We start from the raw sequence: 22,546 nt of genomic DNA, 5'->3' as shown, positions 1-22,546 counted from the left end.
GTCAAGACTGGGCCAAGAAATATCTCAAGACTGATTTTTCTAAGGTTTTATGGACTGATGAAATGAGAGTGAGTCTTGATGGGCCAGATGGATGGGCCCGTGGCTGGATTGGTAAAGGGCAGAGAGCTCCAGTCCCACTCAGACGCCAGCAAGGTGGAGGTGGAGTACTGGTTTGGGCTGGTATCATCAAAGATGAGCTTGTGGGGCCTTTTCGGGTTGAGGATGGAGTCAAGCTCAACTCCCAGTCCTACTGCCAGTTTCTGGAAGACACCTTCTTCAAGCAGTGGTACAGGAAGAAGTCTGCATCCTTCAAGAAAAACATGATTTTCATGCAGGACAATGCTCCATCACACGCGTCCAAGTACTCCACAGCGTGGCTGGCAAGAAAGGGTATAAAAGAAGAAAATCTAATGACATGGCCTCCTTGTTCACCTGATCTGAACCCCATTGAGAACCTGTGGTCCATCATCAAATGTGAGATTTACAAGGAGGGAAAACAGTACACCTCTCTGAACAGTGTCTGGGAGGCTGTGGTTGCTGCTGCACGCAATGTTGATGGTGAACAGATCAAAACACTGACAGAATCCATGGATGGCAGGCTTTTGAGTGTCCTTGCAAAGAAAGGTGGCTATATTAGTCACTGATTTGTTTTTGTTTTTGAATGTCAGAAAATGTATATTTGTGAATGTTGAGATGTTATATTGGTTTCACTGGTAAAAATAAATAATTGAAATGGGTATTTATTTGTTTTTTGTTAAGTTGCCTAATAATTATGCACAGTAATAGTCACCTTCACACACAGATATCCCCCTAAAATAGCTAAAACTAAAAACAAACTAAAAACTACTTCCAAAAATATTCAGCTTTGATATTAATGAGTTTTTTGGGTTCATTGAGAACATGGTTGTTGTTCAATAATAAAATTAATCCTCAAAAATACAACTTGCCTAATTATTCTGCACTCCCTGTGTGTGTGTGTGTGTGTATGTATGTATATGTGTGTATATATATATATATATATATATATATATATATATATATATATATATATATATATATATATATATATATATATATATATATATATATATATATATATATATATATATATATATATATATATAATTTGACTGACCGTATGTCCTGCACTAGTAAAATGAGCAGACACTGGCAATGCCATGTCCTTATTTCTGATACTGGATTTGTGGGCACAGATCCTATCTTTGACAGGGTTAATAGTTTCTCCTACCTAGCCATGCCCACATGGGCATTTAAGAAGATATACTACATATTCTGTATTGCATTTATAGAATCCTTTAATTTCCCTTTTTTTATTATCATTAATTTGGGCAATATACTTCCCCTTAATCATTCAGTTGTATTGTGCACACCCCAAACATGGATAGGTTCCTTTCTTAGGGGTGATTAAATAGTTGATACCCCTTACATTGTTGCTTCCTACATCTGCACATACATCAGATTTTGTACTCTTTTTAAATGATTGTATAGGCGGTTTTTTAAATTCAGCAACATTTGGGAGATATTTACTAAGTAAATACCAATGCTATCTATCTTTTTCTCTCTCTATCTCTATATATCCCAGTGTCTTCTTTTATGGAAACTAAATCTATTTGATTTTTTTTTTTTTTCTTCAATATAATTTCCTGTATTCCTCAAACTATAATAGCCAATGAATAATGCATTAGAACATCCAGTAGATCTTTAGTTTGCTGTTCATTTACACATCACAATATATATATATATATATATATATATATATATATATATATATATATATATATATATATATATATATATATATATATATATATATATATATATATATATATATATATATTAGTCACATATGTTAACAAGTTTACTTGTATTTGTAGTTGTTTTTTATATGAAGATAAGCCTGATCAGTCCTACATATATTTTAATCTGTTCTTGACTCCTTTTTATTATGCTATTTAGGCTATGGAGGAAGACTTCCCAGAGCAACAGAAGCCAGTGCGTGTTAAACGAAGCATAGAGCCAAAGCTTACTTTACCATCTATAACTATGGAAGACATAAGAAGGAAGCTTGTTTCAAGGTATGTCTCCAGTTACACATGCAGATTTCCTATGTATAATCAGGTGCTCTGTTATTGTGAACATCTTGTGTATTTTCTGTACACAGGAATTTTGCAGATGCTTAAAGGAATAGTCAACACCAAAATTGTTATTTCTTAAAAAGATAGATAATCCCTTTATTACCCATTCCCCAGTTTTGCATAGCCAACACTGTTATATTAATACACTTTTAACCCCTGTGATTACCTTGTATCTAACACTCTTCTGACAGCCGCCTGATCACATGGCTATTTATTATCTTTCGACTTGCATTTTAACCAATTAGTGCTGTGTCATGCACAACTCCACGGGAGAGAGCACAATGTTATCTATATGACCCACATTAATTAGCAGTCTCTTGTTGTGAAAGCTAATAAAAAAGCATGTGATAAGAGGCTGACTGTAGTGGCTTAAAAACAGGCAGAAATTTAGAGGATTAAATGTTATAAAGTATATTAATATATATAACAATGTTGGTTGTGCAAAGCTGGGGAATAGGTAATAAAGGGATAATCTATCTTTTTAAACAATAACAATTTTGGCGTTGGCTGTCCCTTTAATGAGCAATTAAACTTGCATGATTCAGAGCGTGTCATTTTAAGACACTTTTAAATTCACTTCTATTGTCAAATGTGCTTCGTTCTCTTAGTATCCCTTGTTAAAAAAAAATGAATACACACATATCATACACTAGTGGGAGCTGCTGCTAATTGGTGCCTGCACACATTTGTCTCTTGTGATTGGCTAAATAGATATTTTCAGCTTCCTATCAGTAGTGCAATGCTGTCCCTTCAGCAATGGATTACAAGAGAATGAAGAAAATTTGATAATAGAATTATATTAGAACATACAATTTTAAACAACTTTACATCTGAATCATAAAATACTATTTTGGGGTTTACTATCCCTTTAAGGAGATTAATTCGTAAACTATCATGATGCCTTTTGGAGAGTTGTATTTTTGTTGCATTTTAAAACTTTCTGTATTCTGTAAATACTTTTATTTTTCAATAAACTCCTTGATTTAACACTTCAGATAGACACCATTAAGCACTGGTTATGTCTGATCAGATTCTCTAGTTTGGGGTAATAAACCTTTTGCACAGATAAAATAGAGTGAGGGTGCTAAGATAGCTAAAGATATCAGAAACTACTCAAAGTATATAATATAACAATTTATTTAAAAAATAATCTAGCAATATATAAAACCTGGGACATCTCCCTTAGCCATTAATAAAACAATGTTAGGAAGTAAAGCATCAAAAAAGAAAAGGTACTGGTAATACAATACCTTCCAAGCGGTATCAGTCCCTCTTAGTTGGATCAGCGATGCAGTCTCTGCAAAAAACAAATTTATCTGTGTTATTCTTAAGCCGGTTCTTGAGCTTATTAGCCTCTTGACTTCCACAAAAGGGTGAGTCGCTGTTAACTCGAAAGGATTCCTGCACAAGTGAGTTCACTCCACTTGGCCGATGGCGTCTGACGTCACGGGTGACACTCACAATTAGTAGTGTAGTGGAAGTTAGCTGACTTCTAGCTGTCAAAAGTAAAAATGGTGTACCTTTACTCCTGCACTTAGTGCTCTGCACGCAGGAGAGGCTTTGTTGATAGAATTTATTCTTCCGGCTATAGTATAGCTTGATGATATTAGCAAAGTCTAATTTATTAACCCCTTATATGCCGCTCCGGGCATCGCCGCCACTATAATAAACATATTAACCCCTAAAACGGTGCACTCCTGCCTCACAGACACTAGTTAAATATTATTAACCCCTAATCTGCTGCCCCAATTTCTCCAACATTGGTGTGTCCGGTCCACGGCGTCATCCATTACTTGTGGGATATTCTCCTCCCCTACAGGGAAAGGCAAGGAGAGCACACAGCAAGAGCTGTCCATATAGCTCCCCCTCTGGCTCCGCCCCCCAGTCATTCTCCTTGCCGCTCTGAACAAGTAGCATCTCCACGGGGATGGTGAGGAGTTTGTGGTGTTAGTTGTAGTTTTTTATTTCTTCTATCAAGAGTTTATTTTAAAATAGTGCTGGTATGTACTATTTACTCTGAAACAGAAAGAGATGAAGAGTTCTGTTTAAAAGAGGAGTATGATTTTAGCAGCAGTAACTAAAATCGATTGCTGTTCCCACACAGGACTGTTGAGATGAGAGAACTTCAGTTGGGGGGAACAGTTTGCAGACTTTTCTGCTTAAGGTATGATTAGCCATTTTCTAACAAGACTGTGTAATGCTGGAAGGCTGTCATTTTTCCCTCATGGGGATCGGTAAGCCATTTTCTTAGACTTAGAAAGAATAAAGGGCTTATTATGGGCTATTAACTGGTGGACACTCTTAAGGAGGAAGGGCCTTTCACTGTATTAGGCAGAGCCTCATTTTCGCGCCATTTTTGCACAGTTTCTTTTAAGTACAGTGCATGCAGATGCATGTGAGAGGGTCTGGTGTCCACTGAAAAAGTTCCTAGAAGGCTTGAAATACCCCCCTGGAATAGTTCGTCACAACAAAGGCTGTGGCTGGGACTGTAGTGGGGTTAAAATTGCAAACGGCTCCGGTTTCCACATTTTAAGGGTTAACAGCTTGAAAATTGGGGTGCAATACTTTGAATGCATTAAGACACTGTGGTGAAGATTGGATAATTCCTTCATAGTTTTTCACATATTCAGTAATAAAGTGTGCCCTGTTTAACATTTAAAGAGACAGTAACGGTTTTGTTTTAAAACGGTTTTTGTACTTTATTAACCAGTTTAAGCCTGTTTAACATGTCTGTACCTTCTGATAGATCATGTTCTGTATGTATGGAAGCCAATGTGGTTCCCCCTTCAAATATATGTCATAATTGTGCCATAGCGTCCAAACACAGTAAGGACAGTATTGTCACAAATAGTAAGGTTGCCCAGCATGATTCCTCAGATGAAGGAAGTAGAGATAGTTCTACATCTTCTCCTTCTGTGTCTATACCAGTTATGCCCGCGCAGGCGACCCATAGTACTTCTAGCGCGCCAATGCTTGTTACTATGCAACAATTGACGGCAGTAATGCATTTCAGAGAAAGCGCAATTGCTCTGTTTTAAACACTGTAGAGCAGGAGGGCGCTGATGATAATTTTTCTGTCATACCCTCACACCAGTCTGAAGTGGCAGTGAGGGAGGGTTTCTCAGATGGAGAAATTTCTCAGCAGGTAGAACCTGATGTTGTGACATTTAAATTTAAATCAGAGCATCTCCGCGCATTACTTAAGGAGGTGCTATCTACTCTGGATGATTGTGACAATCTGGTCATCCCAGAAAACTTGTGCAAGATGGACAAGTTCCTAGAGGTCCCGGTGCACCCTGATGCCTTTCCGATACCTAAACGGGTGGCAGACATAGTGAATAAGGAGTGGGAGAAGCCAGGCATACCTTTTTGTCCCTCCTCCTATATTTAAGAAATTGTTCCCTATGGTCGACCCCAGGAAGGACATATGGCAAACAGTCCCTAAGGTCGAGGGGGCGGTTTCTACACTAGCCAAACGCATGACCATTCCCATTGAGGACAATTGTGTTTTCAAAGATCCTAAGGATAAAAAATTGGAGGGTTTGCTTAAAAAGATTTTTGTACAGCAAGGTTACCTCCTTCAACCTATTTCGTGCATTATTCCTGTCACTACAGCGGCGTGGTTCTGGTTCGAGGAACTGGAAAAGTCGCTCAGTAGGGAGACTCCGTATGAGGAAGTCATGGACAGAATTCACGCACTTAAGTTAGCTAATTCCTTTATTTTAGACGCCGCTTTGCAGTTAGCGAGATTAGCGGCGAAAAATGCAGGGTTTGCAATTGTGGCGCGCAGAGACAAAATTGTTTAATATCCCTTTCAAAGGTAAGACCCTTTTTGGGCCAGAATTGAAAGAAATTATTTCAGACATCACTGGGGGAAAGGGCCATGCCCTCCCACAGGATTAGCCTTTCAAGGCTAAGAATAAGTCCAATTTTCGTTCCTTTCGCAATTTCAGGAACGGACCGGCTTCTAACTCGGCAGCCTCTAGACAAGAGGGTAACGCTTCCCAGACTAAACCAGCTTGGAAACCAATGCAAGGCTGGAATAAGGGTAAACAGGCCAAGAAGCCTGCTGCTGCTACCAAGACAGCATGAAGGGGTAGCCCCTGATCCGGTACCGGATCTAGTAGGGGACAGACTCTCTCTCTTTGCTCAGGCTTGGGCAAGAGATGTTCAGGATCCCTGGACACTAGAAATAGTCTCTCAGGGTTATCTTCTAGAATTCAAGGAACTACCCACAAGGGGAAGGTTCCACATTTCTCACTTATCTTCAAACCAAATAAGTAGACAGGCATTCTTACATTGTGTAGAAGACCTGTTAAAGATGGGAGTGATACACCCAGTTCCAACTGTGGAACAAGGTCAGGGGTTTTTACTCAAATCTGTTTGTAGTTCCCAAAGAAGAGGGAACTTGCAGACCAATTCTGGATTTAAAAATTCTAAACAAATTTCTCAGAGTTCCATCGTTCAAAATGGAAACCATTCGAACAATTTTACCTACAATCCAGGAGGGTCAATATATTACTACCATGGATTTAAAGGATGCGTATCTACATATTCCTATCCACAAGGATCATCATCAGTTCCTAAGGTTCGCCTTTCTGGACAAACATTATCAGTTCGTGGCTCTCCCATTCGGACTAGCCACTGCTCCCAGAATTTTCACAAAGGTGCTCGGGTCCCTTCTAGCGGTTCTAAGACCAAGGGGCATTGCAGTGGCACCTTATCTGGACGACATTCTAATTCAAGCGTCGTCTCTTTCCAAGGCAAAGGCTCATACAGACATTGTTCTAGCCTTTCTCAGATCTCGTGGGTGGAAGGTGAACGTAGAAAAGAGTTCCCTGTCTCCGTCGACAAGAGTTCCCTTTTTGGGAACAATAATAGATTCTTTTGAAATGAAGATCTTCATGACAGAAGTCAGAAAGTCAAAGCTTCTAAACGCTTGTCAAGTTCTTCTCTCTATTCTGCAGCCTTCCATAGCTCAGTGCATGGAAGTAGTAGGGTTGATGGTTGCAGCAATGGACATAGTTCCTTTTGCTCGAATTCATCTAAGACCATTACAACTGTGCATGCTCCAGTAGACAGGATCACCTGTCTCAGGGAATAAGTTTCTGCAGACCAAAGTGGGTCATTGTCACGACCGACGCCAGTCTATCAGGCTGGGGCGCGGTCTGGGATTCCCTGAAAACTCAGGGTTTATGGTCTCGGGAAGAGTCTCTTCTCCCGATCAACATCCTGGAACTGAGAACGATATTCAATGCTCTCCGGGCTTGGCCTCATCTAGCGAAGGCCGGATACATAAGATTCCAGTCAGATAACATGACTGTAGCTTACATCAACCATCAGGGAGGAACAAGGAGTTCCTTGGCGATGAGAGAGGTATCCAAGATCATCAAATGGGCGGAGGATCACTCCTGCCACCTATCTGCAATCCACATCCCAGGAGTAGACAACTGGGAGGCGGATTATCTGAGTCGTCAGATTTTCTATCCGGGGGAGTGGGAACTCCACCCGGAGGTGTTTGCCCAGTTGACTCAATTATGGGGCATTCCAGACATGGATCTGATGGCGTCTCGTCAGAACTTCAAGGTTCCTTGCTACGGGTCCAGATCCAGGTATCCCAAGGCCACTCTAGTGGATGCATTAGTGGCGCCTTGGTCGTTCAACCTAGCTTATGCGTTTCCACCGTTCCCTCTCCTTCCCAGGCTTGTAGCCAGGATCAGACAGGAGAAGGCCTCGGTGATTCTGATAGCTCCTGCGTGGCCGCGCAGGACTTGGTATGCAGACCTGGTGAATATGTCATCGGCTCCACCATGGAAGCTACCTTTGAGACAGGATCTTCTAGTACAAGGTCCATTCGAACATCCAAATCTAATTTCTCTGCAGCTGACTGCTTGGAAATTGAACGTTTGATTTTATCCAAGCGTGGGTTTTCAGATTCAGTGATAGATCCAGAAAACCTGTGTCTAGAAAGATTTACCATAAAATATGGAAAAGATATATCTGTTGGTGTGAATCCAAGGGATTCTCCTGGAGTAAGATTAAAATTCCTAAGATCCTCTCCTTTCTCCAAGAAGGTTTGGATAAGGGATTGTCAGCGAGTTCTCTAAAAGGACAGATTTCTGCTTTATCTGTCTTGTTATACAAACGACTGGCAGCTGTGACAGAGGTACAAGCTTTTGTACAGGCTTTGGTCAGAATCAAACCTGTTTACAGACCCTTGACTCCTCCTTGGAGTGTAAATTTAGTTCTTTCAGTTCTTCAGGGGGTTCCGTTTGAACCCTTTCATTCCATAGATATCATAGATAGTTGCTATCTTGGAAAGTTCTGTTTTTGGTTGCTATTTTTTCTGCTAGAAGAGTTTCTGGATTATCTGCTTTGCAGTGGGATCCACCCTATCTGGTGTTCCATTCAGATAAGGTTATTTTGCGTACCAAGCCTGGTTTTCTTCCAAAAGTTGTTTCCAACAAGAATATTAACCAGGAAATAGTTGTTCCTTCTCTGTGCCGGAATCCAGTTTCAAAGAAGGAACGTTTGTTACACAATTTAGATGTAGTCCGTGCTTTAAAGTTCTATTAGAAGCAACAAAGAATTTTAGACAAACCTCATCCTTGTTTGTCGTTTACTCTGGTAAGAGGAGAGGACAAAAAGCTATTGCTACCTCTTTCTTTTTGGCTGAAAAGCATTATCCGATTGGCTTATGAGACTGCCGGACGGGAGCCTCCTGAACGAATCACAGCTCACTCCACTAGGGCTGTGGCTTCCACATGGGCCTTCAAGAACGAGGCTTCTGTTAATCAGATATGTAAGGCAGCGACTTGGTCTTCTCTGCACACTTTTGCCAAATTTTACAAATTTGATATTTTTGCTTCTTCGGAGGCTGTTTTTGGGAGAAAGGTTTTGCAAGCCGTGGTGCCTTCTGTTTAGGTAACCTGTTTGGCTCCCTCCCTTCATCCGTGCCCTAAAGCTTTGGTATTGGTTCCCACAAGTAATGAATGACGCCGTGGACCGGACACACCAATGTTGGAGAAAACAGAATTTATGCTTACCTGATAAATTACTTTCTCCAACGGTGTGTCCGGTCCATGGCCCGCCCTGGTTTTTTAATCAGGTTTGAAAATTTTTTTCTTTTTCTTTATACACTACAGTCACCACGGCACCCTATAGTTTCTCATTTTTCTCCTAACCGTCGGTCGAATGACTGGGGGGCGGAGCCAGAGGGGGAGCTATATGGACAGCTCTTGCTGTGTGCTCTCCTTGCCTTTCCCTGTAGGGGAGGAGAATATCCCACAAGTAATGGATGACGCCGTGGACCGGACACACCGTTGGAGAAAGTAAGTAATTTATCAGGTAAGCATAAATTCTGTTATCGCTTCCACCTACATTATACTTATTAACCCCTAATCTTCCGCTTCGGACATCGCCGCCACCTACCTTATACCTATTAACCCCTAATCTGCTGCCCCAACATCTCCGCCACCTACCTACATTTATTAACCCCTAATCTGCCGTCCCCAACGTCGCCACCACTATACTAAATTTATTAACCCTTTAAAACTAAGTCTAACCCTAATACCCCCTAACTTAAACATAATTTAAATAATCTAAATACAAATTCCTATCATTACCTAAATTATTCCTATTTAAAACTAAATACTTACCTATAAAATAAACCCTAAGCTAGCTAGAATATAACTAATAGTTACATTGTAGAGCTAGCTTAGGGTTTATTTTTATTTTACAGGCAAGTTTGTATTTATTTTAACTAGATAGAATAGTTGCTAAATAGTTATTAACTATTTACTAACTACCTAGCTAAAATAAATACAAATTTACCTGTAAAATAAAACCTAACCTAAGTTACAATTACACCTAACACTAAACTACAATTAAATAAATTCCCTACATTAAATACAATTAAATACATTAAATAAAATTAGCTAAATTACCAAAAAAAACAAACCCTAAATTACAGAAAATAAAAAGCAAATTACAAGATCTTTAAACTAATTACACCTAATAGCCCTATCAAAATAAAAAAAAGCTCACCCAAAATAAAAAAAAAACCCTAGCCTACAATAAACCACCAATAGCCCTTAAAAGGGCCTTTTGCGGGGCATTGCCCCAAAGAAATAATCTCTTTTACCTGTAAAAAAAAATACAAACAACCCCCCCAACAGTAAAACCCACCACCCACACAACCAACCCCCCAAATAAAAGCCTATCTAAAAAAAAAACTAAGCTCCCCATTGCCCTGAAAAGGGCATTTGGATGGGCATTGCCCTTAAAAGGGCATTTAGCTCTATTGCTGCCCAAAGCCCTAAACTATAAAAAATAAACTCATCCAATACACCCTTAAAAAATCCTAACACTAACCCCCGAAGATTCACTTACCAGAAGAAGTCTTCATCCAAGCGGCAAGATGTCCTCAACTAAGCTGGCAGAAGTGGTCCTCCAGACGGGCAGAAGTCTTCATCCAGACAACATCTTCTATCTTCATCCTTGCGGGGCGGCTCCATCTTCAAGACATCCGAAGCGGAGCATCCTCTTCAATCGACGGCTTCTTCGGAATGAATGTTTCTTTAAAGGGACAGTCTAGTATAAATTAAACTTTCATTATTCAGATAGGACTTTTAATTTTAATCAACTTTCCAATTTACTTTTATCATCAAATTTGCTTTTTTCTCTTGGTATTCTTAGTTTAAACTAAACATAGGTAGGCTCATATGCTGATTTCTAAGCCTTTGAGGGCTGCCTCTTATCACAGGCTTTTTAAATCTCTTTTCAACACAAAGAGACAAAGTACACGTGGGCCATATAGATAACACTGTGTTCAGGTACAGGGGGTTATTTAAGATCTAACACAAAACAATGCTAAATTTAAGACAATAGATAATAAACAGTCACAGTCATGTAATCAGAGGGCTGGAAGAAGGTTCCTAGATACAAGGTAATCACAGAGGTAAAAAGTATATTAATATAACTGTGTTGGTTATGCAAAACCGGGGAATGGGTAATAAAGGGATTATCTAGCTTTTAAAACGATAACAATTCTATGGTAGACTGTCCCTTTAAGTGACGTCATCCAAGAGGGCATCCCTTAGATTCCGATTGGCTGATAGAATTCTATCAGCCAATCGGAATTAAGGTTGAAAAAATCCTATTGACTGATGCAATCAGCCAATAGAATTGAACTTCAATCTTATTGGCTGACCCAATCAGCCAATAGGATTGAGCTCGCATTTTATTGGCTGTTCCAATCAGCCAATAGAATGCAAGCTCAATCCTATTGGCTGATTGCATCAGCCAATAGGATTTTTTCAACCTTAATTCCGATTTTCTGTTAGAATTCTGTGAGCCAATCGGAATCTAAGGGACGCCATCTTGGATGATGTCACTTAAAGGTACCGTCATTCCAGAAGAAGTCAGAAGAAGAGGATGCTCCGCGCCGGATGTCTTGAAGATGGAGCTGCTCTGTGTCGGAAGGATGAAGATAGAAGATGCCGTCTGGATAAAGACTTCTGCCCGTCTGGAGGACCACTTCTGCCGGCTTCGTTGAGGACATCTTGCTGCTTGGATGAAGACTTCACCCGGTAAGTGAATCTTCGGGGGTTAGTGTTAGGATTTTTTAAGGGTGTATTGGGTGGGTTTATTTTTTAGGTTAGGGCTTTGGGCAGCAATAGAGCTAAATGCCCTTTTAAGGGCAATGTCCATCCAAATGCCCTTTTCAGGGCAATGGGGAGCTTAGGGTTTTTTAGTTAGGGTTTTATTTGGGGGGTTGGTTGTGTGGGTTTTACTGTTGGGGGGGGGGGGGGTTGAGTGTATTTTTGTTTTTACAGGTAAGAGTTGATTTCTTTAGGGCAATGCCCCGCAAAAGGCCCTTTTTAATGGCTATTGGTAGTTTATTGTAGGCTAGGGTTTTTTTTGGGTGGGCTTTTTTATTTTGATATCGCTATTAGATTAGGTGTAATTAGTTTAAAGATCTTGTAATTTGTTTTTTATTTTCTGTAATATAGTGTTTTTTTTTTGGTAATTTAGCTAATTTTATTTAATTGTATTTAATGTAGGGAATTTATTTAGTTGTAGTGTTAGGTGTTATTGTAACTTAGGTTTTATTTTACTGGTAAATTTGTATTTATTTTAGCTAGGTAGTTAGTAAATAGTTAATAACTATTTAGTAACTATTCTACCTAGTTAAAATAAATACAAACTTGCCTGTAAAATAAAAATAAACCCTAAGCTAGCTACAATGTAACTATTGGTTATATTCTAGCTATCTTAGGGTTTATTTTAGTTTTAAATAGGAATTATTTAGTTAATGATAGGAATTTTTCTTTATATTTATTTAAATTATTTTTAAGTTAGGGGGTATTAGGGTTAGACTTAGATTTAGGGGTTAATAAATATAATATAGTGGCGGCGACGTTGGGGGCGGCAGATTAGGGGTTAATAAATGTAGGTAGGTGGTGGCGATGTTAGGGTCGGCAGATTAGGGGTTAATAATATTTAAATAGTGTTTGCGATGCGGGAGTTCGGCTGTTTAGGGGTTAATATGTTTATTATAGTGGCGGCGACCATGGGGGCGGCAGATTAGGGGTTAATCAGTATAATGTAGATGTCGGGGGCGGCAGATTAGGGGTTAATAAGTGTAAGATTAGGGGTGTTAAGACTCGGGGTTCATGTTGGGGTGTTAGGTGTAAACATAAATGTAGTTTCCCCATAGGAATCAATGGGGCTGCGTTACTGAGTTTTACGCTGCTTTTTTGCAGGTGTTAGAATTTTTCTCAGCCTGCTGTCCCCATTGATGTCTATGGGGAAATCGTGCACGAGCACGTACAACGAGCTCACCGCTGACTTAAACAGCGCTGGTATTGGAGTGCAGTGTGGAGCGCAATTTTGCTCTACGCTCACTTCTTGCCTGTTAACGCCGGGTTGATAAAAACCCGTAATACCAGCGCTAAAATAACTACCCTTGCTGTACTTGTAAGGCCTGCAAACATAGTTAGAATGATTTATTCTTATATTCTTAATCTTATGAGGAGGAATACGCCATAAAAGAAATAATTAGATGCACACAGAAAAATGTTATTTATGTATTAAAGTGCACTTGCAATTTATTTTACATTGGAGAGACCAAACGATGTCTCAGAGAACGTATAAGAGAGCACTTAGTATAGAAAAGAAAAAAAGAGGACACACATTTATACAAACATTTTAAAGAAGTGCACTTAAGATGTTATATTAAGGTGTTTTGTAACATTTAAGAGTGCTGAATTCCCTGTGTTTAAATAATCTCTCAAGATTGGAGTTCCTTTTCTCTCTGCTATTTGGTTTTTGGCAAGTAGAAGGCCACTATTTGCAGCTGCGCACCACACTTCGGAAATTCCCAGCAGTGCAGGGGTTAATCAGTTAGCTTTTAAGGTTAATATTTGCTGTACAGGGAGTGCAGAATTATTAGGCAAATGAGTATTTTGACCACATCATCCTCTTTATGCATGTTGTCTTACTCCAAGCTGTATAGGCTCGAAAGCCTACTACCAATTAAGCATATTAGGTGATGTGCATCTATGTAATGAGAAGGGGTGTGGTCTAATGACATCAACACCCTATATTAGGTGTGCATAATTATTAGGCAACTTCCTTCCCTTTGGCAAAATGGGTCAAAAGAAGGACTTGACAGGCTCAGAAAAGTCAAAAATAGTGAGATATCTTGCAGAGGGATGCAGCACTCTTAAAATTGCAAAGCTTCTGAAGCGTGATCATCGAACAATCAAGCGTTTCATTCAAAATAGTCAACAGGGTCGCAAGAAGCATGTGGAAAAACCAAGGCGCAAAATAACTGCCCATGAACTGAGAAAAGTCAAGCGTGCAGCTGCCAAGATGCCACTTGCCACCAGTTTGGCCATATTTCAGAGCTGCAACATCACTGGAGTGCCCAAAAGCACAAGGTGTGCAATACTCGGAGACATGGCCAAGGTAAGAAAGGCTGAAAGACGACCACCACTGAACAAGACACACAAGCTGAAACGTCAAGACTGGGCCAAGAAATATCTCAAGACTGATTTTTCTAAGGTTTTATGGACTGATGAAATGAGTGAGTCTTGATGGGCCAGATGGATGGGCCCGTGGCTGGATTGGTAAAGGGCAGAGAGCTCCAGTCTGACTCAGACGCCAGCAAGGTGGAGGTGGAGTACTGGTTTGGGCTGGTATCATCAAAGATGAGCTTGTGGGGCCTTTTCGGGTTGAGGATGGAGTCAAGCTCAACTCCCAGTCCTACTGCCAGTTTCTGGAAGACACCTTCTTCAAGCAGTGGTACAGGAAGAAGTCTGCATCCTTCAAGAAAAACATGATTTTCATGCAGGACAATGCTCCATCACATGCGTCCAAGTACTCCACAGCGTGGCTGGCAAGAAAGGGTATAAAAGAAGAAAATCTAATGACATGGCCTCCTTGTTCACCTGATCTGAACCCCATTGAGAACCTGTGGTCCATCATCAAATGTGAGATTTACAAGGAGGGAAAACAGTACACCTCTCTGAACAGTGTCTGGGAGGCTGTGGTTGCTGCTGCATGCAATGTTGATGGTGAACAGATCAAAACACTGACAGAATCCATGGATGGCAGGCTTTTGAGTGTCCTTGCAAAGAAAGGTGGCTATATTGGTCACTGATTTGTTTTTGTTTTGTTTTTGAATGTCAGAAATGTATATTTGTGAATGTTGTGATGTTATATTGGTTTCACTGGTAAAAATAAATAATTGAAATGGGTATATATTTGTTTTTTGTTAAGTTGCCTAATAATTATGCACAGTAATAGTCACCTGCACACACAGATATCCCCCTAAAATAGCTATAACTAAAAACAAACTAAAAACTACTTCCAAAACTATTCAGCTTTGATATTAATGAGTTTTTTGGGTTCATTGAGAACATGGTTGTTGTTCAATAATAAAATTAATCCTCAAAAATACAACTTGCCTAATAATTCTGCACTCCCTGTAGTGTAGGGATTACCATCCCACCTGACACCTCCCACCCCTGATCCCTCCCAACAGCTATATTTTGCTCCTCCCCCTTAAAGTGAAGGTAAACTTTGGTGAATGAAAGCCTATTTTTTAAAAATACTATTAAAAACAGGGGCATTTTCATTCATCAAAGCTTACAAAGCAGCCGTTTTGTTAAAAAAATTACCCTTTTTTCTTTTCACAGCTAGAGCAGCTTCCCCCATCTAGAGATCCTCTATTCACACGTCAGCAATGACTAATCCTGCTTCCTCCAATCACAGCATGGCCTCATGCAATGACTACCCTGGGGGGGAAGCTGTGATTGGAGGAAGCAGGATTAGTCATTGCTGACGTGTGAATAGAGGCTCTCTAGGTGGGGGAAGGTATATTTTTTATTTATTTTTTTAGCAAAACGGCTGCTTTGTAAGCTTTGATGAATGAAAGTGCCCCTGTTTTTATTAGTATTTTTAAAAATCAGGCTTTCATTCACCAAAGTTTACCTTCACTTTAAAAACAGTTGACAGTGAGGACTGCCACATGAGCTTCGGTGCTTGACATAGGTACTAAGTCAATACAGTATGCTGGGCAAAGTACTGTTATGTAGTACCTACATCCATTTGGTGCAAGAGGTTATATCTTGCTAAATGCAGAGCAGACTTATGATTAACTTCACTGGAGCTTTATCTTCTGCTTACTGGAAGCATTTGCTATCCATGGAAATATACTACTACCCGGCTAAAATTGAAACTTTAAAATTTCAAATTTAATTTGTTAAATGATACAATTAATGTGTGTTTTGGATAACTTAATTGTTATTTATAGTTAACAGAAAATATCACAAAGCTTTAATCTTCCCTCACCCAGCTACTTCATAACGCAACGGAGCTGGCAACATTTTATATGGAGAAAACTGTATTAGTGCTGTCTACACAGACCAGTGCAAGTCCTATACGTTTCATTCGTTCCAGCTTTACAATCTTTCAATGTCTCATTTTTATTTATCTTTAGGAATATGGTAAAATGTAGATATCTGTGGAACGATAAGATAATAGTACTCTTTGCTTTTGATCTGCTACATATGTTCTATATGCATGAATTACACACCCTTCCTATACTAATATCTGGTAACAAAACTGGGGTCCTGGACTTTTTTTTTTCCAGTGGGTGTTACATTAGGTCCTCACAGCAAACTCCGGGGCCAATCCCATTCCTTTAGAAAAGGTTATCTAATGTTGTTGTTTTTTTACAAAAAATCACCATTAGTCTATGAGGATGTTTATAGATAAATAATTTTTGTTAAGTTTTTCTACAGGATTGCAATCAACACACAATTTCCTTTTTGCTGGCACACTCATGGGTTAAAGGGGCAGTCTACTTGATTTTTAATATTGTTTAAAATATAGATAATGTCTTTACTACCCATTCCTCAGCTTTGCATAGGGGGTTCTGCTTTCTTCCTTTCCCCAGTAATTTGCTTACTGAGTAACCCTCCATTACTGCCTTAACTTCAGCCAATGGAAATAGCAAGTGTGGCATATTGGGCAGCTTACAGGAATACAGTTTTTAATTTGCTGATCTTCAGAAAAAATGGGCTATTCACATCACGCTTTCTGTCATTATCTATTGTTATGCAGTTTTGATATCCGTGTTGCTAGTAGCAAATGTTTCTTGATAAATCTGAAGTTCTTCGTATATGTGTATAACATCTTATCAGTACCCTTTTTTGTTTTATAAAGGTTTTACTTTTTAGTAATAAAACAGTTTAGCAGATTTATTTGGATTTAGCAAATTTATTTTATAGAACAAGGTATGTTTTACTGCTAGCATAACCACTTAGTTGAATAGGTATTTTGTAGCTTGTGTGTGTTTTTATTTTGCTCAAAAAAATGTTTCTGTTCTTTCTAGGTTAACCACTTATCAGGAAGTGCACCGTTCACATGAACAAGAGAATGAAAAGTTTACACTTGATCTTGAGAACTCAAAAAGCTCAATAAATAATCTTGAGAAGGCAACAAGTGAGCTTAGCTACAAGTTTTTCAAACAAATGAAAACTTTTGTAGAAAACTTCATTGATTGCATGAATGAAAAGGTACGAGGCTTGTTGTTTGCTGAGTGAAAGATGTCAAATGTATACACAACCAAATCATAGTTACCCTTTTAACCCCTTCACTACAGGGAATTTCAGAGAGAAACTTTTCCAAAGTACCAGAGAATTTTTAGCATTTTTGCTATCACTCCGTTTTAACAGAAATAGAGCCTTTTGGGGTTTTTTTTTTAAGTAGACATCCCTAGTTATTGATCTTGGTCCATTTTGGTATATTTTATGCCACTATTTAGCTGCCAAATGCGATCAAAACTTTTTCAACCCTGAAATTATTTACACACAACTACTGCAGTCATGAGACAATTGGTTGTAAAAGCTTCTCTGTAGTTCCCTGTGTTCAGAAACAGCAGACATACAATGCTTTGTAATTAGATTTTGGCAATTAGGATTCTAATTGCAGTTGTGCAAGTCACTTGAAATTCACGGCAGCAAAGGGGTTAATCAGTTAGCTTGTAATGTTAATTTTTGTTGTAGTGTAGACATTACTCTTCCACCTGACACCTTCCACCCCCTGATCCCTCCCAAACAGCTCTCTTCCCTCCTCCCCTTCCCTACTGGTCACCACTATCTTAGGTACTGGCAGATAGTCTGCCAGTATGCAGTTTAGATCATTTATATATATTTTTTAAATATATTTATCTATGTAGTGTAAGGGTGCCTCCCATTGCCTGCCACCATATTTGTTACTGACAGCTTAACTGGCAGTAAAAAAATAACACTTGCACATCGTTTTTTTCCCCATAGCATAGGGTCCCTTTCTCTCTGCCCCATTCCTCTCATGATAACCGCCCACCTGTGTCGATCACCTCCTGCCCGCTCCGATCCTAGCCCTACACCAATGGCAGTATCCGATAGAGGCAGTGACATTGCCTATATCAGATCTGCCTTCATATGATAAAGGACCATGATCATTTGCCTTCTGCCTCCCCTCTCCGGTTGCAGCTTCCCCTGTCAAAACTGAATGCAGGGTACCTGCGTCCACTGGGTGCAAGGTTAAATATATACATGTCCCTTTTAATCCATCAATTTTGTGTAGATTTAAGGTTTATTGAACAAGAATGAAAACAGATCTATATAAATATCTTTGTCCTACGAGGTTGCTGCTAATTCTTCAGAGGAATGTATTTAACCAAAATTAAAATCGTTTCTTAAGCAATTTTTTTTTATAAATATTACATATTCTGATTTTATTGAACCATATTTTCATTGATAACGGTTGTCTGTCAGATTGATTGAATAACTATATATTTTACCCTTTATTAGAAATGACAAAATATGTTAAAAATGTGTGTCCCCAAATGAATTGGTTGTTTTGTTCTAATGCCACCATGGCAAGATAAAACTGTGTAGTTTGGTCATCACTTCTGAAGTTTCACATCTGCATTTGTTTGTTTTAATTCATTTTGGAAGCTGGAAGATTTTTTTCTTTCGTAAAGGTGGTTAGAGTCCATGAACCATTAGTCCTGGGAATTATACTCCTGGCCACTAGGAGGAGGCAAAGATTCCCAAAACTACAAGATCCACAAAAAAAAACCTTCACAGGAGGGAGGTGAAGAATAGGGGTGCTCCAGTTCTTCTGTGAGCGGGTCCTCAAACTGATTTGAGGCCCATTTTCCCCTCATAGAGCTACTGTTTGGACAGAGGGAAGTTTTTTTTTTATCAACTATTGGGTAGTGGCACAGTTACACCCAGTGGGAGTTAGTCACAGGCCTGCTACAGGTGTCGCAGGGATGGTCCCATCGTTCTACTTCACATCCACAAATCCTCTGCTTTTATGCGTAAAGCACTGGATTGGCTATCTACTGGAAACAGCTTTTCTGCTGATGGTAAGTGCAGTAGTGTGGGTACTTATTAGATAAATATGTAGTTCATTTATGTGGGAATGTATTTAGCCTATAGGCTATTCGTAGCCGCACTTAGTGTTGTACATCATAACCATGGGACTACTGTGACAGGATCTGGTGCAGATGTCCAGTTGTTCTCCGTGGCCTCTGTGCCACTACCTTCTTTCTCAAGGGCCGTGTTTTTCATCAGGCTCTGGAATCTCTCATCTTGTTGGCTTGGAAATTGAATGCTTAGTTTTATTAGAGTATTTTTGTTGCTTATTTTGTTTTTGAGACCTTTATTCAGTCCTGTAAACCTGTGCCAAGTAAGGTTTTTCATAGTTTTTGGAAGGCCTTTTTTTTTTTCTTGAAGCATGGTTTTAGCTTGTACTCTTTTAGAATTCCTTTAATTCTTCAGGGTGTTTTGGAGAAGGAATTTATCAGCAAGTTATTTTGAAAGGACAGTTTGTGGTTCTTTCTTTCCTAAGATATGGTGAGTCCACAACGTCATCAATTACTAGTGGGAATATCACTCCTGATCAGCAGGAGGAGGCAAAGAGCACCACAGCAAGGCTCTTAAGTATCACTCCCCTACCCACAATCCCCAGTCATTCTCTTTGCCTCTGTCAGTGGAGTAAGTGAAGTTTGGTGTCTGAAGAAATTAAATCCTTTATGGGGATAGTTTTCCCTGCAAGCAAGGATTTTGGTATAGCTGTAGTCCACGTCAATCTCTGCTGCAGAGTAGTGGTGGCTTTTAAGCCGTTAGGAAGTTGTAAGGTGCTGCTTACTTTGTTTCCTAACATATTGCTGCCCTAAGTATAGAAAGCCAGAGTTGGTTACTCTGTTCTTTCTTTTTTCCACAGGTCTCTGTAAGGAGTATGTGTCCTTTCACGCTTTGTGAGCCGTCTTCCTGCTGGACAGCTAGATTGCATGTAAGTGCTTTTTTGTCTTTTAGGTAGGATACTTGCACTTTATAGGATTCTGCTGCTTTATTTTAGGACATATTAATCCTTTTTTTTTTTTTTAAAAGGATTTTTATTATGACAGGATGCAGGCATTTGGAGACTGGGCTGTTGCTTTAAGAGTATATGTGAGGGAGGTTTCCTTTTCAAATATATATATATATATATATATATATATATATATATATATATATATATATATATATATATATATATATATATATATATATATATATAAAAAAAATTTTTTTGGCTGGTTTTTGTGTTTTATGCAAAATATTAAGGGCTCTTTATTTTTTTGGACCGTTGCTGCTGTTTCTTTAAGACAGCTAGGAGACTGTTGCAAGAGGGATATCCGCTTTTCAGTTTAGGAAAGGTGTGCTTTTGAATTTGGAGCAATTTATTTTTAGCAGGTCATGTGATCACTACGCTTCCGCTTTTCAGTTTGGACTGCGTTCAGAGTGTGAGCGGAGCAGTGGTTGTCAGCCGATCTGGAAGTTTTGAGTCTCTAGTTCTGCTGGATTCCGGTTTTCCTCTGAAGCTGACTGCTTATTGCATGATTCAGTAAGGTCAGGTAGGGCACCTCAGCATATACTTAGGTGCAGAGGTTCCTAGGCTGTTTTTTATATTTACTCGTATTTTTTGCTGTGTGTTTTGACTACTTAAAGTGACATTTTTATTTTATTTTTTGCTAAGAAGTTTTTGTTTTTTTTTAGTATTTTTTTTTTTTATTCTTATTTTTTTATTCTTATTATGGACATGGATCAAGTCTCTTCTGACAAATGTTTATTGAGCCTGGAGACTCAAATTGATTTGCCTATACAATTTTGTGTAAGGATAAACTGTTGCCCTCTGAGCCCAATAAAGTCTCTCTCAGGTTGATGCTGTTCAGGCAATGCTGCAGCATTCTCCCAAGCCTCTCTGGCGTCACATGCCGTGCCCTGCAGCTCCTCTCAAGCTCCTGGAGGAGTATATTTGCCTGCAGATTTTGCTGCACAGATATCTTCTGCAGTATCTGTGGCATTATCTGCTTTTCCTGTTTTGGGTAAAAGGAAAACTAAGCATTTGAATAGTAAGGTGCCTGTTTCAGCTGCTGCTATGCAGGTTGACCTCCCTCATATCCCTAAGGAGGACGTTACCTCGGTAGCTTCTGAGGGTGAAATCTCAGATTCTGACAGTGTGTAAATCCTTTTTGTGAGGTTGAAGAAGTTAACTTCAGATTTATGCTTGAATACCTTCATGTATTGTTAAAGGAGGTATTGGCTAACTTGGACGACTCTGACTCTCCTGTCGTGATTCATCTTAAAGGGACACTGAACCCAATTTTTTTTTCCATGATTCAGATAGAGCATGACAGTTTTAAAGTGAAGGTAAAGTTATTCACATACAAATAGCTCTTTATTTTCCTTTTCTAACGTACAAGGTAGTCGCTAGGTTTATTTTTTTTAAAAACTTTTATTTGACCATATTTACTAACCGTTATTTTACTATTCCTTACGATCGTAATCTCCTCCCATCCAGCATTTCCGTGTTTTCAATACATAGACGTATAGAGCGGTCCCACCCGCTCTATACGTCAGAACTACACTTGTGCACATCTATCCTCTTCTTACCGCGCATGCGCACAAAAATGATCGCTCGCAAAAGCGCATGCGTTAATCGCGGTCAACGAAGTCCTCGGCAGCGCATGCGTCCCAAATCAGCAAGGTGGGTATTTGGCAAACAATTGAAACGCCTAATGCGCATACGCAAAACAAGGACGCGCTCGCTTTCAAGGAGGAGATATAATTAGTCGCGCATGCGCACAATCAAGCATCAACTTGTGACGTCAATTGACGGCCGCCTGACGGCCAGAAAATCAATTGGCTGTATAAACAATGTGATCGTTGTTTATAAAAAAAAAAAAAAGACTGATCAAATTAAACAAGAAAACAAAGGTACTATACAAAAATATAAAAAATCATGAATGAACATCCTATTAAATTTTAATACTATATCGATTTTTTCATAGCAGAGTGATTAAGTTTACCTTCACCTTAAGCAACTTTCTAATTTACTCCTATTATCAATTTTTCTTCGTTCTCTTGCTATCTTTATTTTAAAAGCAGGAATGTAAATCTTAGCATCCAGACCATTTTAGGTTGAGCACCATGGATAGCGCTTGCTTATTGGAGGATTACATGTATCCACCAATAAGCAAGCATAACCCAGGTTCTCAACCAAAAATGGGCCGGCTCCTATGCATCACATTTCTGATTTATCAGGTTCCATTCGGACAATGTCACCTCAGTGGTTTACATCAACCACCAGGAAAGAACTCAGAGTTCCTTAGCCATGATGGAGGTGGCACGGATTTTTCAGTGGGCGGAAGCTCACAATTGTTGTCTATCTGCCATCCACATTCCAGGAGTGGACATCTTGGTAGCGGATTTCCTAAGCAGACAGACATTTCATCCTGGGAGTGGGCTCTCCATCCAGAGGTGTTCTCCAAGTTAACCCTC

At 39.3% G+C, this 22,546-nt stretch overlaps 1 protein-coding gene across 1 annotated transcript in view; it reads left to right on the top strand.

The window, feature by feature from the left end:
* GCFC2 (GC-rich sequence DNA-binding factor 2) overlaps positions 1–22,546 on the top strand; it is an 88,325-nt gene that overhangs the window by 14,288 nt on the left and 51,491 nt on the right. The window contains exons 6-7 of the mRNA XM_053709621.1: positions 1,978–2,096; positions 17,062–17,245. Of these exons, the coding sequence (XP_053565596.1) occupies positions 1,978–2,096; positions 17,062–17,245 (303 nt within the window). The remainder of the gene's footprint in view (positions 1–1,977; positions 2,097–17,061; positions 17,246–22,546) is intronic.

The sequence above is a fragment of the Bombina bombina genome, chromosome 4 (genome assembly GCF_027579735.1).
Source record: "Bombina bombina isolate aBomBom1 chromosome 4, aBomBom1.pri, whole genome shotgun sequence".
Classification (NCBI taxonomy): domain Eukaryota; kingdom Metazoa; phylum Chordata; class Amphibia; order Anura; family Bombinatoridae; genus Bombina; species Bombina bombina.
This window is presented reverse-complemented; position numbering and strand designations above follow the sequence as displayed.